The sequence below is a fragment of the Babesia microti genome, chromosome III (assembly GCF_000691945.2).
Source record: "Babesia microti strain RI chromosome III, complete genome".
NCBI lineage: Eukaryota > Apicomplexa > Aconoidasida > Piroplasmida > Babesiidae > Babesia > Babesia microti.
In genome coordinates this window covers 1575303-1587609 of record NC_027207.2, presented here as the reverse complement: position 1 = coordinate 1587609, position 12307 = coordinate 1575303, and the positions used below count along the sequence as shown (strand labels likewise).

The following is a 12307-nucleotide window of genomic DNA, read 5'->3' as shown; positions in this document are numbered from 1 at the left end:
ATTTAATAAATGGACTAGGCTGTACAACAACAATAATAATAAACATACCAAGTAAAAAAGCATCGTTTTTTATGAATAAAACTTAATTTTAAAAATTTCCAAATTTGATAAAATAGATCACATTAATTGTACAGTTAATTTTATATATGTAATAGAAAACCTCATAATGAAATGACCTGCAAATATAACATACGATCTTATGCATAATAATTATTTTATATTACGCGCCAGATGAATTTAAAATAACTAAAAGCTATGACTAAATGGAATTAAAACAATTGTTTTAATTTAGTTAGAAAAATTGGTTTACAGTAATTCAAGTGATGAAATTAAGCGCCCTCAAGAAATATTAATTGGTTTATCGGAGGGGGTTTGTCGGAGGATCAGCAACAACAGCGGTTGCTTTTTCGCCTGTTGAAACTGGAGACTAGGAGCTTTGAAGATTTTCTTTAAATGGTGTATTCTGATCGCTAGGTGGAGGCCCCCTGCCATGACCTTTATCTCTAAAGCCTTTATTGTTGTTGCTCTCATTAAATGACGAAGTGATTAAATATACACAGACGCATGCAATGCTAAGTATTAGTATGCCAATTAACATTACTTTGACAAATTTGTCCCGGAGTATACTTTTGGCGATAGCGTTGACGGCCATTTTAGCAGTAGTTACGTTGTTATCCACGTTGGAGAAGTTGCGTTGCACTCGATTTAATGTTTCAGTTTGTCGTTCCAGATCACGCATTATATCATCCCCTATCCTTTCAGCATCAGTGGTAATCTTGGTCATATTGTTAATGGACTCCTAAATGAATTATAGATTGGGATAAAGGCAAAAGGTTGTTTTCCGCCAAATATATTATTTAGCTATACAGTAAGTATAGTTACTAACCTGAGTTTTATCCTGAACTTTGTCGCCCCAAACAATAAGCTTCTTGGCTCTAGACTCATGCTTAAGCTTTTCCTCAATTGATTCGCAGGTTGAAATCTCGCGCAGTTGATTAGTATAATGTTCAACCAAGACCATGAATTCTTTAAATGTTTCTTCATATTGGATCAATTTTTTAGAATGTAATGACTGAGTGTGTGAATTTGACACCTCAATCTCCAATTTGTATGAAATTTTTGAAGTCTTTATCCTTTCCGCAAGTAGTATAACCTCAGAAAGTTTGTCATTTGCTGCGTTAATTACTTTTTGCGAGATATGGTCTTTCAGTATAGCCTTCAATTCAGATAAATTTTCATCTAATTCTGAAAGTAAGCACTCAATATCCTTAGCCAAATAGCCTATTGACATTTTATGTTTTAATTTGAGTATATTGCGATATAATTGAGCTTCTAGCTGATTAACTTAGATACTAATGGTACATCTAAAAACAAGTTAACTAACGTGCCACACATCAATGCCCATCGACTATTCCAAATGGGATGCCTTACTTGTCACTAGTAGTGATGATGAACCAGATAGGCCAATTGTAACAAAATTTGACAAGCCTAAAACTGTAACTATTCCATATTGCAGTTCAGATAATCTTGCTCAAAATAACACTTCAAACGTTTCTAGTGACAAAGTACCTACACGAGAACCTCAAAGTACGCCTAAAATTGATAATATAGGGCGTAAACTAGAAAACTACTGTATAAATGGTGGTATAGTAGACAATTGCTATGCTTGGGGTCAATCTAGATTTAATGTTTGGGCCATAATATCACTACCCCCAGACACTAAAGGTAAAAATCTAAACGTGGTATTAACAAATGAATCATTAACAATAACAGATGTATCATTACCAGTCGTTATAATTGATAAAACATTCCCTTTCACCGTTAACAGTGAATACGATTACTACAATTGGGAAATATTACCTCATTGTAACTTTGTAAATGATGATCCGTTCAACAAATTATTTCACAAAAGGGTCATCTTTGAAATCACATTAACTAAATTGGAAAAATTTGAAGCCATTTGTTCCTGGTGGCCTTGTTTTTTTCAGGTAATTAATCATTTACTCAGGGAGACCCTTCTGTAGATGTGGAGAGTTTTAAGGATAGGAAAGGAGATAATAAGAGTTTTATGAAGAATTGGGAGGAAGCAAATCGCATGTTTAGAGAAAAAGTGGCTAATTTTCAAAAAATTGAACTATAAATTTGCTATTTACCAAGTCACAAAGTTAATAAATAACCATATTTTTAATTATATAATTAATAACATTTACAGTTAATCGGTGTTGATCTTATCATTTAGATTTGTTGGGTTAAGTTTGTAAAGTGCCAAGGAATTAACGAATTATACAATTTCCATGTTGAGTTACTTGTTGTACAGAATACGATCCTTTCCAACCGAGATGCGTCTTTAACGGAATCTTTGGATTCTATTTTAGTTTTATTTTCAATATAATCTCGTGTAGATTTTACTATCAAATCTATGCATTGGTAAGCTGAATTATACAGTGGCGTTGGCTCGTAACCAATTAATTGTTCTGGTATAACCAATGATTCCCATCTGTTACTTATACAAGTTTCAATTGCCAATTGTATTTGCTTATCAACTTGATAATTTTGGCAAATATCAATGTTTGTATATAAAATATGATCACTATTGCAATTTGAAAAATTGCAACAGTGATTTATTTTTCCATTAAAATTCTTTGTTTCTTCAACATTGTTACCTAGTTGCGATAAAAATTTTGACATAAAATTGCGCTTGGAGCCCATAAGTACAGCACTTGCTTTGACAAATCTCCAGTCTAAATTATATTTTTATTACCACCAAAGTACAAAGATATCTTTGACAAATTAATTGAGTACTTGTGAGGTTCTGGAGTGAAAAAGCAAGGTAAGGAAGTGGCAGAAACTACCTTATGTGTACAATTTTGAAAATCCAAATTCCAAACATTTCCTTCACAGACATCTACAAGGGACTGGAGAATCTTTTTCATTACATACTATGAGATATATATAATTATATACGATGTAACAGGTAAATAACTAGGTCGATATGCTCTAATTGATAATTTTGTTGTAATATGTTACAAAAATTAATCTTGCACAAATAATTCAAATATAAAACTGAAAAGCTAGCGATAAGATTCACCTTTTCTGTTTAAACTCGCTGAACCTTTTTTGTTGTGCTTTAAGTGCGTCGAGTAGGTGTTGTGCGGATTCAGTTAATCTGACAAATGCAGTTTCAGTTTCCATAATTGTAGTGTCTAATTCAGACTTGGTTTGGATTTTTATGGACAGGCTGAAGGAATTTTCTTCAAGTTGCTGCTGTATGTCCTCCAATTGTGCTTCTAATTCCTCTCTATCCGCAGTTTCCTTTTCAATTTCATATACCAGCTCCTCCCTTTCTCTCTTCAACCCTTCGATGCATTTAGATAGTTCTTCTCTGCTGCTTTTGCGGTCCCATTCATTTGTACTTGTCCCATTAACCTTTGCTACGTTTTTCATAACTAGAAATTTTGATTATTTGTTGAGCTAGTATATACTCAATATTTATGATCAAGGTACCAAATATCTTCAGACTCAAGAAGTTCTTGATCTATAAATTTATCTAATTAATATCTGTCCTACATATTTACATATTTACATCTAATAATTATCATCAATAATTAGATCTATTAGATACTAATTAATCTACTAAAATTTATTGTTACATAATTATTAACGATATATAGTTAAAAGTCCAACTGTGAGACAAGTTGTCTAATCATCTGGATAAACAGACAATCACCTTCCTAACAACTTCCCGATCCCAAATGGATGTTTTAAAGAGGTATACATTATTTGCACTACTGTGTGATTTTTGTTGTTACGCAAATGATTGTGCTTCATTAAGTAGTCCTACAGGATATTTTAAATCTAAATGTTTTTTAATTGGATAAAACTTGGAGTTTGAAAACATTCATATTTTAAATCAAATGTAACAACCTGTTTTGTGAGCCACAATGGCTACAAATGGATCCCTAGAGTGTAACGATTGGTTGTGATTTCTCAAATCCAGAAAAATCGATTTTGCATTTTTCCAAGAATCCACATCACTACAGTCAAAAATAACCAAAAAATAATCCCTTTCTAGATAAATTCTCAATTACTATCTGTTATTGGTTTATAAATTGAGTTTTTAAATAACAAACTTTCTATATAAATTTAGCACTAACTTTTGGAATTAATGATGGAATAAAAATTGTTATACTCTATGTCTATAGTTGTATCTTCTATTTCAATATGTCTAGTTCCTGAATTGGAACTAGACTGAAGGCTGTAGTAAAACAATCTGAGTTAAGTAATGTATACTGTGGGTTTTCTGTGTGTAAATAGTGTGATTTTGGTACATTATTAACTATTAGATTAGCAATAGATGACTTTCCCGCCATTAGAGGGCCCAGAAGAGTAATGTTGATGAGTGCCTTTTTAGCATCTACTGGTTTTACTATATTTTCAATCATTGAATCTATAATCAGTCTATATTATGATTTTTTCTTTAAGAATTATGTTGGATGATCATTGGTTACTAAATGTGTAGGCGCAGATGCAAATAAAAATTGTTATGCCATGGAATTTGTGTGGCCTATATTATATGAAGCTAGTGCCTAGGTTTAGACGGCACCTATCTCAATATACAAATGTAACTGCCCAAAGTATATCAGACATCGATAATACAAATTTTATAAATCCCAATGGGAATTTTCGCATTAATATCAAAAATGAAGTTAACAAATTGCTACAGAATCCGCAATTAAACGATAATCTGTTCCGATTCTGTGTCACAGCTAATACATGTGCCGTATCTTCACAACTAAGAATATTTCTATCCAATTTAGTGCCAAAAAATGTAGACCTGAAATTTACAAATTCAAAGTCCATTTTACAACACCAAAAATTTACTGTGATATTCGTGTTAAAATCCCTTTCAAGATTGCCATCTCTAGTTTACACCAACAACAGGTATGAAGACAATACTAGCGATCAGGATTTATCACTTGTAAAATTGCTTTCCCTGAACGACATTTTCAAGCTATCGGTACAATCATTGGCTTCTAGATATAAGGGTAGGATAGAAGAGCATGCAAGGGAGGTGTCAGAAATATTCGACTCTCTAATTGATACTTGTAAATTTGTCTCCAGACACAATTTATCACACATATATTCATACTTAAACAACACAATATCATCATTTGCCACCAACATTTCTAATGACTTAGTTGCAGAATTTAGTGATAAAAAACGCAATTTATATCCACTGATATTTAGTATTGGCAAATTCTTAGAAATTCATGGTATAAAGAACAAGGAGTTATATGACATAATATACCATTCCATTTGTAATCCCGACAAGTGGATTCACATGGATTACTCTAGGTCAAATTATCAAAAATTCCTATTAGACTCAATTACTAAATTATTACAATTTAAGTTGCCCCAAGACAATATTGACAAAATTACGCACTATTTGCTAGTGTCTGATATATTGCCTATTAACTGTTGGTCTACGCTATTCCTTTATCTAACAAGATTCAGTTTCAAGAAGACTACATTAGATCTTGCCCTGATGACTTTCGTCAGGAAGTACAAATATTGTAAGTTTCCAGCAAAGACTAACACTGATTCTGCAATAAATAATAGTGGTGAAATTGAATATATACCCTCAGTCACTAGCCTAGTAAAATCTATTGATTTGACCAGTAATAATGTATACTATAACATCGATGCTACTAGAACCTGCCACGATAAAACTTATACTCAAGTCATTGGCTTGGAAACTGATTATACTTATGACATAATTTGTGGTATAACAAATATCAAGGTAACTAATAACATCATTTAGAAACGAATTAAACTTGATGATGCTACTATTTCATATATTGATGAAGTTCTTGAACTACTTTGGCCCCGTGTAAACCAATTCCTACCAACTTATTCATTATTACAGTTAAAACCCATAGCCACGTCGTATATTGATTTGATAACCAATCATATAACTTCATTCTCCGATATAGGTAAAGGATGTTCTATGTAGGCTATTCTACTAAACAACGTAATATTGTAAACTCTATAGCTGCAGAATTGCTGAAATTTGCTCCAACGTTCACCCTCCCAGATTACATACAATGCGCAGATATATTTTCAAGGTTGCATTGTAACATTGCGTATAATGATGAACCTTCTGTGGGCGGATTTGTCGCAAATCAATTAGCAATTGATGCTATTAATGGGGTTTTCGATGAAAATATCTCTGGAATGACTGCGCAAGAACAGATATTTACACTTGATTTCCCCAGCTGTGTAAAACTGTCTCTGCATTTATTTAAAGTGAAACAATCCGATACAATTGCGCACATTGGAATTGATAAAATTAATGAATTGACCATACTTTTAAAGGAAAGAATAATCACCTGTGTAAGTTCCATGAACCAAGACCATTGGAACGCAAATTCCTACTCTATAGTTTTGTTAAATATGGTAATTCAAATGTTACATAGATATCATCGAAATTCAAGGGTATTACCCAGTTTATGGAAACATTGGATGGCGTAGCTAGGTGCGTAAAAATTCTTTCAGTTTATCATAAAATTGACATTCTAAGAATAACTACTGGTCAATGTGTGAATGAAGATTTTGTATCTGTATTAATTGAGGAATTACGGCAAGATGTATCTAATTCTCAAAACAAATTGCAACTGTTCAAGTGTATTATAGTACTCAAAAGGTTGATTGAGACGGTTGATCATAATTATGTAAGTATATTTCTGTTTTCCAAAAAATATTAATATTTTTATTAAATTTGCATAAACTTACCTAGATGAACACCTTTCTACTATATGCTACACCAAATATTTATCACGGCGAGTTTATAGGCGAATTGTTAGACATATCAACAAAAATTGAGCCTACAGATGATATATCCAAACAATTTATAATAGCCACGCTTATAAGCGCATCTAATAAGCAACTAACCATTTCTCAATTAAGAGATTACCTAAAGTGTTGTAGGCTGATTGGTCACAAATTTGACAATAGCAAGTGTATGGATGTTCCCCTTTACAATGCCAATATACAGCAAATAGAATCAATTCTTTCAGAAATAACTCGATCGAGAATTTGCGATGTTAAGGCAATTAAGCGTTTGGTTGATTGGTCAATCCATTTACACTCATCAGAAGATTCAAATACAAACAATTCATCAATTTGCGTTGCGTTAAACTGTTTTGCTAAGATTCTATCTCATTTGTCATTTTTTAACATCACAAATAGCAAACTAATTGGCCTATCACTGTCACTAATTGACAAATATCACAATGATTATCAGTCACAAATAATATCTATGCTTAATTCGTTGCTAAAATTTGACCAATACCCGAATAAGTGAGTGCTGGATAATTTAGTTTTGAGGAAATATTTACAAACCTACTGGTCTATACAAATAACACTGATAATTTATCAAGTGATACTTACAGGCAACTATATGAAATTTATATACAATCATTACCAACGGATAAATCCCTCCACCAGAATTTAGAATCTAAGCAATTAATAGAACTGTTGAACGGATTGCCCTCATACCATTGGTATGTTTTGGCATGATTTATTTAGGTTTAAGGATCAGGAGATGGTTGCTAATGAGTTTAAAAACACAACAATGTATAGTGTTTTCTTTGATGCGATCTGTGAAATAACAGGTATTAAACCCACGCCTTGTGCAATAAATCCCTATTTTGTGCACTACCTTTTTGAAGATACGCATCATTCGAAGTATAATAACTTGGTAATTTTGCTTATAACGCCGTCAGATAAAATCTATGATGGCAACGAATTATGTGGAGATGCGTTGTTAAGGGTAAAATATTTGAAAAAATTGGGATACAAAGTAGTAACGGTTGATTCTTGCATATTGAATAGTACTGATTTAAAGAGTAAATTGGATAAAATGCTATAATTGAATTATTATATATACATATATGTTTATTATAATCCGATAAATAAACAATAGTTAAAGCTGAATTTTGGCCCTTTTAGAATGTATATTTTCATCTTCTTCATCAAAATCCCGCTTAATAGCGTCGCTTGGCGTGTTATTATCCCTCTTTTCCTCGTCTAATGATGTTTCGTCCTCCTTCTTGTCCGATTTCTCGGTTTCCGAGGAGGACCAAATCTCTTCATCCACCTCTAGACCCATCTGTTTCATCTTTTCCCCTAGCATTTGCTGCCATTTGTTCGTGATCTGAATCGCAACATAATTTACCTTAACTAATGCTATAATATCATCAGTGTACAAGCCCTCGTTTGGTCCGTTGATATAATTAGATTCCCTGATGAATATAATTCTAACAGTAGCATTGAGGAATTTGTCTATTTGTTTGTATGGCTGGTGAAATAATATTTCAGCAAAACGTTGTACTGTTAGAAATGGTTTGTTGAACTTAAGAATTTGTGACATATACAAAACCTTCACCTCTTCTAAATCCATCTTATTGGGGTTATCAAATTCTTCCAGTATTTTGATCCAGGAAATAGCCAATAGTAATTTTATTGCATTCCATGGAAGGCTAAATATATATTTTCATTACACAAAGTGGGATGCTGATGCAATTTGACCAATTACACATTTGCAGGATTCGTTGAATTCCATTTCACCAAACTTGAGTTTAGCAGCATCGCACAATTCTTCGCTGGCCTTAAAAACATCTAAATATACCATTGCGTACCGTATAACTTCTTGGCAATATCTGTTGGGTCTAATTTATCATAATTAGATGATTTGGGTGTGTCCGTTGATCTGGCAGTTACCATAGATGAAGATGTGGCAGAATCCCTGGCTGAAACTAGATCTAGAGTTGAATAAGAGGTACAGTTTTGTGCTTGGACGTTATAATCCATTTCATATTCAGATTGGTAAGAAATTGGTTCCAATTTCTTAAATTGCAGGGGAGGAATGTCCTCATGGTTTGACATTGGTAAGGGTTTTGAAAGTTAAAGAAGGATAATATAAAAGATAGTTTTGTAGGGTATAATTTTAAAAAATAATTAATTTTTTTCAAAAAATATAATCATGAGTTACTGGAGTAAAAATCCACATAACTAGTAGCACTATATACGTCATGTCATTACGAAATTCTCGAATCATTATTCAAGTCATTACATAAATGTATAATGGCACATTTCCCTCTTAAAAAAGGTATAATTAAGGCTGCTATACAACCATATCTAAACGATACAGTGTCTTCAACCACTGCATGTGCCTCTGGCTCTGACAGTACCACTAATGTTAATAGAGTTGAACCGAAGAAGAAGTGGAAGGATTCTATTCTTTTCAGCTCCAAATGTGAATACTGCATATTTGAATCTCCAATTTCTGGTCTTCTAACTCTTACCCGTGACTGTCTTATCTTCGAACCGGATGAGAGAGATGCCACTGTTATGGATAGTGGCGCTGGAAATTACCAAGTATATATCGACATTTGCAGTATCTATGAATGCGCTTGTATAAACGCCCCTATTCACTCGTCATTTTTGGAAGATTATGATGAACGAATAAACCTCAAAGCATTCTTACAAGTACTAATTAAAAATTCTGATCTCCCAGATTCATTCAAGTACCATTCATTTACCAATGCCAAAGATGGTGTTAATGCAGGTATTTATTTGTTTAATAAAAATTGTGTTAGAATAACTCTAATTTAGAAGAAAGATTCATAACCAAAAGCGCCCAAAAAATCTACGGCGTAGGCGCGGCGATTTATTCAAAGTTGACTCAAATTGCAAGCTATGTAAATTCCACATCTGATTCAAAAAACGAAGAATTACCACATGCAGATTTGATAGAATTTATAGATCCAAGTAGCGAAAACTTCCCCATAGCACAATCTGAAATTATAAATATCCATGATGAACGTAAAACACCGCAATACCAAACTTTCTCTGACCCAATATATGTATTATTTGGTTTCTTTGACATTGATTTGGTCCGTCGTTTGACAGTGCTTATCATGAATCTACTGGATAATAACAAGTTACAATCGTCAAGTTGTTGCGTTAAAAGGGTCACTAGATTGTCCCATTCATCAAATAGTTTATTGCAGTTCTGGCTAAATGAGAATAGGATGCCTAGCGGGTGGCTAACATCTCACTCTGCCAAAGTATATCAGGCAGAATCCGCACGCATAGCTACCGCCATTGACACTAGCTTTGACAGTGATATATTTACGCTAGAAATGGTGGATCAGCTCCAGGAATTTTTACCGCCGGATTGTGCTATTAGGAACTGGAAACGGTGCTTTTCAACATCCACAGATGGAGTGTCTTCACTTACATTGTATCGTAACTTGGAGGGCATGGGCCCTTGTATAATCGCCATACAAGATACTAGCGGTGCAGTCTTTGGTTGTTTCATAGATCAATTGATTTCATCAAATCATTACTACGGGACACCACAAATTTTTATATACAAATTTAATCCTATAGGCAGCACGGATGTTGTAAATGTATACTACCCTAGCTCACATGGTCGGTGCTTTGTCTTCTCTAATGAGACTAGAATTGCTATAGGCGGGGATGATTACGGGAAAAGTGCACTAACTATTGATAAAGATTTTTATAGAGGTAGTAGCGACTATTGTGGTATATTTAAGAATCCACCATTGGTAGATTCAGGCGAGTTTTTGATCAAGCATTTTGAAGTGTGGGCGTTCATAGATATATGACATAATTGGCATCAAATGTTTATAGAAGTTGTTAACATACGCTTCCCTTCCATATACCCAAACTGTAAATTATTTAATTATCATTGAACGATCAGTTGTAGATATTCCCAATAGTTTACACCCACGCCTGATATAAGGAGTATCGTTAGTCTAGTTTCATGTCTTCAGTGTATGGGTATGATTATATCCATGTACATAGTGATGATTCTACTGTATATGATTCCGAAACTTTGACAAATAATTGCTTAGATATATTAGCGAATGAAGTTATTAAATCAAAGGTATCCAACCCGATTATACAATTGGTACATAGTGATTGCTACTTATCAAATGCTTTAACGCAAATAATTGCTAGAAATTACAGGGTGCAGCATTCACTAATATCAGTACTACTTGACGGATTGGGTAAAAATGATTGCAAAGAATGTACAAACGCTCTGATTGAAACATGTTTGATTTACATTGGCAAATTTGATAAATTCAGCGACAAATTGAATTTGCCATTGCAAATATTATCTATTATAGCAACGGATGATAAATTAACAGGAATTAGAAACATTTTGTCAAGATATACAGACGATGATTACGCTTGTTTATACTGGAAAGTAGCCTTGTTTAATCAGTCAGTACCCAAAGATCATTTAACAGCGATGTCAAATTCATTACTGTTAAACCATTATAACTTTAAATCTAAAACCAAATATCAGGATGCATTTGACAAATTAACACTTGAGGCTAACAGTTCATTGTGGATCAAAACGTTTAATTCCATACATAAGAGGTATAAGTATGGAAGATTCACTGATGTAAGTATCAAAAAATATATCGAAATAATTAATAATTACAGAGAAACTCCATGGTATAACTATGTTGTTAACGGATTATATACTACAATTGTATATTCTATAATGGAATACCTAGCCAACAATGTCTGCGTAAACTACTTCAATGTAAGGTGTTTGATAAATGGATTAATTGCACTACTCGTCAAATTCGGCGATACAATATTAAAGTATAGACTCAATCTGATTATTGGTATTTTCAAAAAATTAATATGTGCAACAAATTGTAATTGCCAATATACCCGTATTGGTTATTGCATTTCTGGAGTTTTGATAAAATCAGATATTGTTAAATTGGCAAAAGTGTTAGAGATTATCGCGCATCGTAATTATTTTCTCCATAGAATGATTAAAAATTTTGAATTTTGGGTCAATAACCTTGAAAATGTCGCAAATACTACGTTACAAACAATTAAATTTACAGATTATTCAACAATTATTTCACAAGATATTGATGAGTTCAAAGAATTAACAATTGAACGAGCAATTTTGATACTTGATTGGACTACAAAATACGTGGAATCACTATATGTTATTAAAAATTGTTTACTTAAATCAATTAATTACAATCGCAAACACAACAATCCGAAATTAAATGAAATGATTCAAATATTGGCCGAAAAATACGATAATTTAAACGACCGCGCAGATATTCACTTGACTCTTAGCTGTGATTCATTATTTGATGAAAACGGACAGTTAAAAGCCTGGGTTAGATCCGCCGAATCTTGCGATTGCCCAGGGGAGTGATATTATGACACAACATATTAA

The 12307-nt window shown here is 32.9% G+C and overlaps 9 protein-coding genes across 9 annotated transcripts; 4 read left to right on the top strand and 5 right to left on the bottom strand.

Annotated features, from left to right (window-relative positions):
* Positions 428-1291, bottom strand: BMR1_03g04445 (SNARE protein, putative (VTI1); the record flags this gene model as incomplete). The annotated part of the gene is made up of 2 exons (XM_012794045.1): positions 428-799; positions 887-1291. 2 exons carry the CDS (start codon positions 1289-1291, stop codon positions 428-430), a joined length of 777 nt encoding a protein of 258 aa, XP_012649499.1.
* Positions 1398-2140, top strand: BMR1_03g04440 (conserved Plasmodium protein, unknown function; the record flags this gene model as incomplete). Its single annotated transcript, XM_021482270.1, has 3 exons — positions 1398-1587; positions 1612-1988; positions 2009-2140. The coding sequence occupies 3 exons, from the start codon at positions 1398-1400 to the stop codon at positions 2138-2140; spliced, it is 699 nt and encodes a 232-aa protein (XP_021338807.1).
* A 95-nt stretch (positions 2141-2235) lies between these two features.
* Positions 2236-2933, bottom strand: BMR1_03g04435 (Appr-1-p processing domain protein; the record flags this gene model as incomplete). The annotated part of the gene is made up of 2 exons (XM_012794043.1): positions 2236-2741; positions 2762-2933. 2 exons carry the CDS (start codon positions 2931-2933, stop codon positions 2236-2238), a joined length of 678 nt encoding a protein of 225 aa, XP_012649497.1.
* Positions 2934-3084: 151 nt separating this feature from the next.
* On the bottom strand, positions 3085-3444 carry BMR1_03g04430 (conserved Plasmodium protein, unknown function; the record flags this gene model as incomplete). Its single annotated transcript, XM_012794042.1, has 1 exon — positions 3085-3444. One exon carries the CDS (start codon positions 3442-3444, stop codon positions 3085-3087), a length of 360 nt encoding a protein of 119 aa, XP_012649496.1.
* Positions 3672-4442, bottom strand: BMR1_03g04425 (GTPase, putative; the record flags this gene model as incomplete). The annotated part of the gene is made up of 7 exons (XM_021482269.1): positions 3672-3707; positions 3728-3788; positions 3810-3855; positions 3925-4068; positions 4089-4133; positions 4155-4270; positions 4291-4442. 7 exons carry the CDS (start codon positions 4440-4442, stop codon positions 3672-3674), a joined length of 600 nt encoding a protein of 199 aa, XP_021338806.1.
* BMR1_03g04420 (conserved Plasmodium protein, unknown function) lies at positions 4574-7930 on the top strand (the record flags this gene model as incomplete). The annotated part of the gene is made up of 7 exons (XM_012794040.1): positions 4574-5800; positions 5822-5993; positions 6014-6456; positions 6477-6731; positions 6797-7359; positions 7380-7562; positions 7588-7930. The coding sequence occupies 7 exons, from the start codon at positions 4574-4576 to the stop codon at positions 7928-7930; spliced, it is 3186 nt and encodes a 1061-aa protein (XP_012649494.1).
* BMR1_03g04415 (hypothetical protein) lies at positions 7985-8946 on the bottom strand (the record flags this gene model as incomplete). The annotated part of the gene is made up of 4 exons (XM_021482267.1): positions 7985-8215; positions 8237-8540; positions 8562-8679; positions 8700-8946. 4 exons carry the CDS (start codon positions 8944-8946, stop codon positions 7985-7987), a joined length of 900 nt encoding a protein of 299 aa, XP_021338805.1.
* BMR1_03g04410 (TLD domain-containing protein 2) lies at positions 9145-10694 on the top strand (the record flags this gene model as incomplete). Its single annotated transcript, XM_012794038.1, has 2 exons — positions 9145-9628; positions 9676-10694. 2 exons carry the CDS (start codon positions 9145-9147, stop codon positions 10692-10694), a joined length of 1503 nt encoding a protein of 500 aa, XP_012649492.1.
* A 158-nt stretch (positions 10695-10852) lies between these two features.
* Positions 10853-12286, top strand: BMR1_03g04405 (hypothetical protein; the record flags this gene model as incomplete). The annotated part of the gene is made up of 1 exon (XM_012794037.1): positions 10853-12286. One exon carries the CDS (start codon positions 10853-10855, stop codon positions 12284-12286), a length of 1434 nt encoding a protein of 477 aa, XP_012649491.1.
* Between the last annotated feature and the right edge of the window lie 21 nt (positions 12287-12307).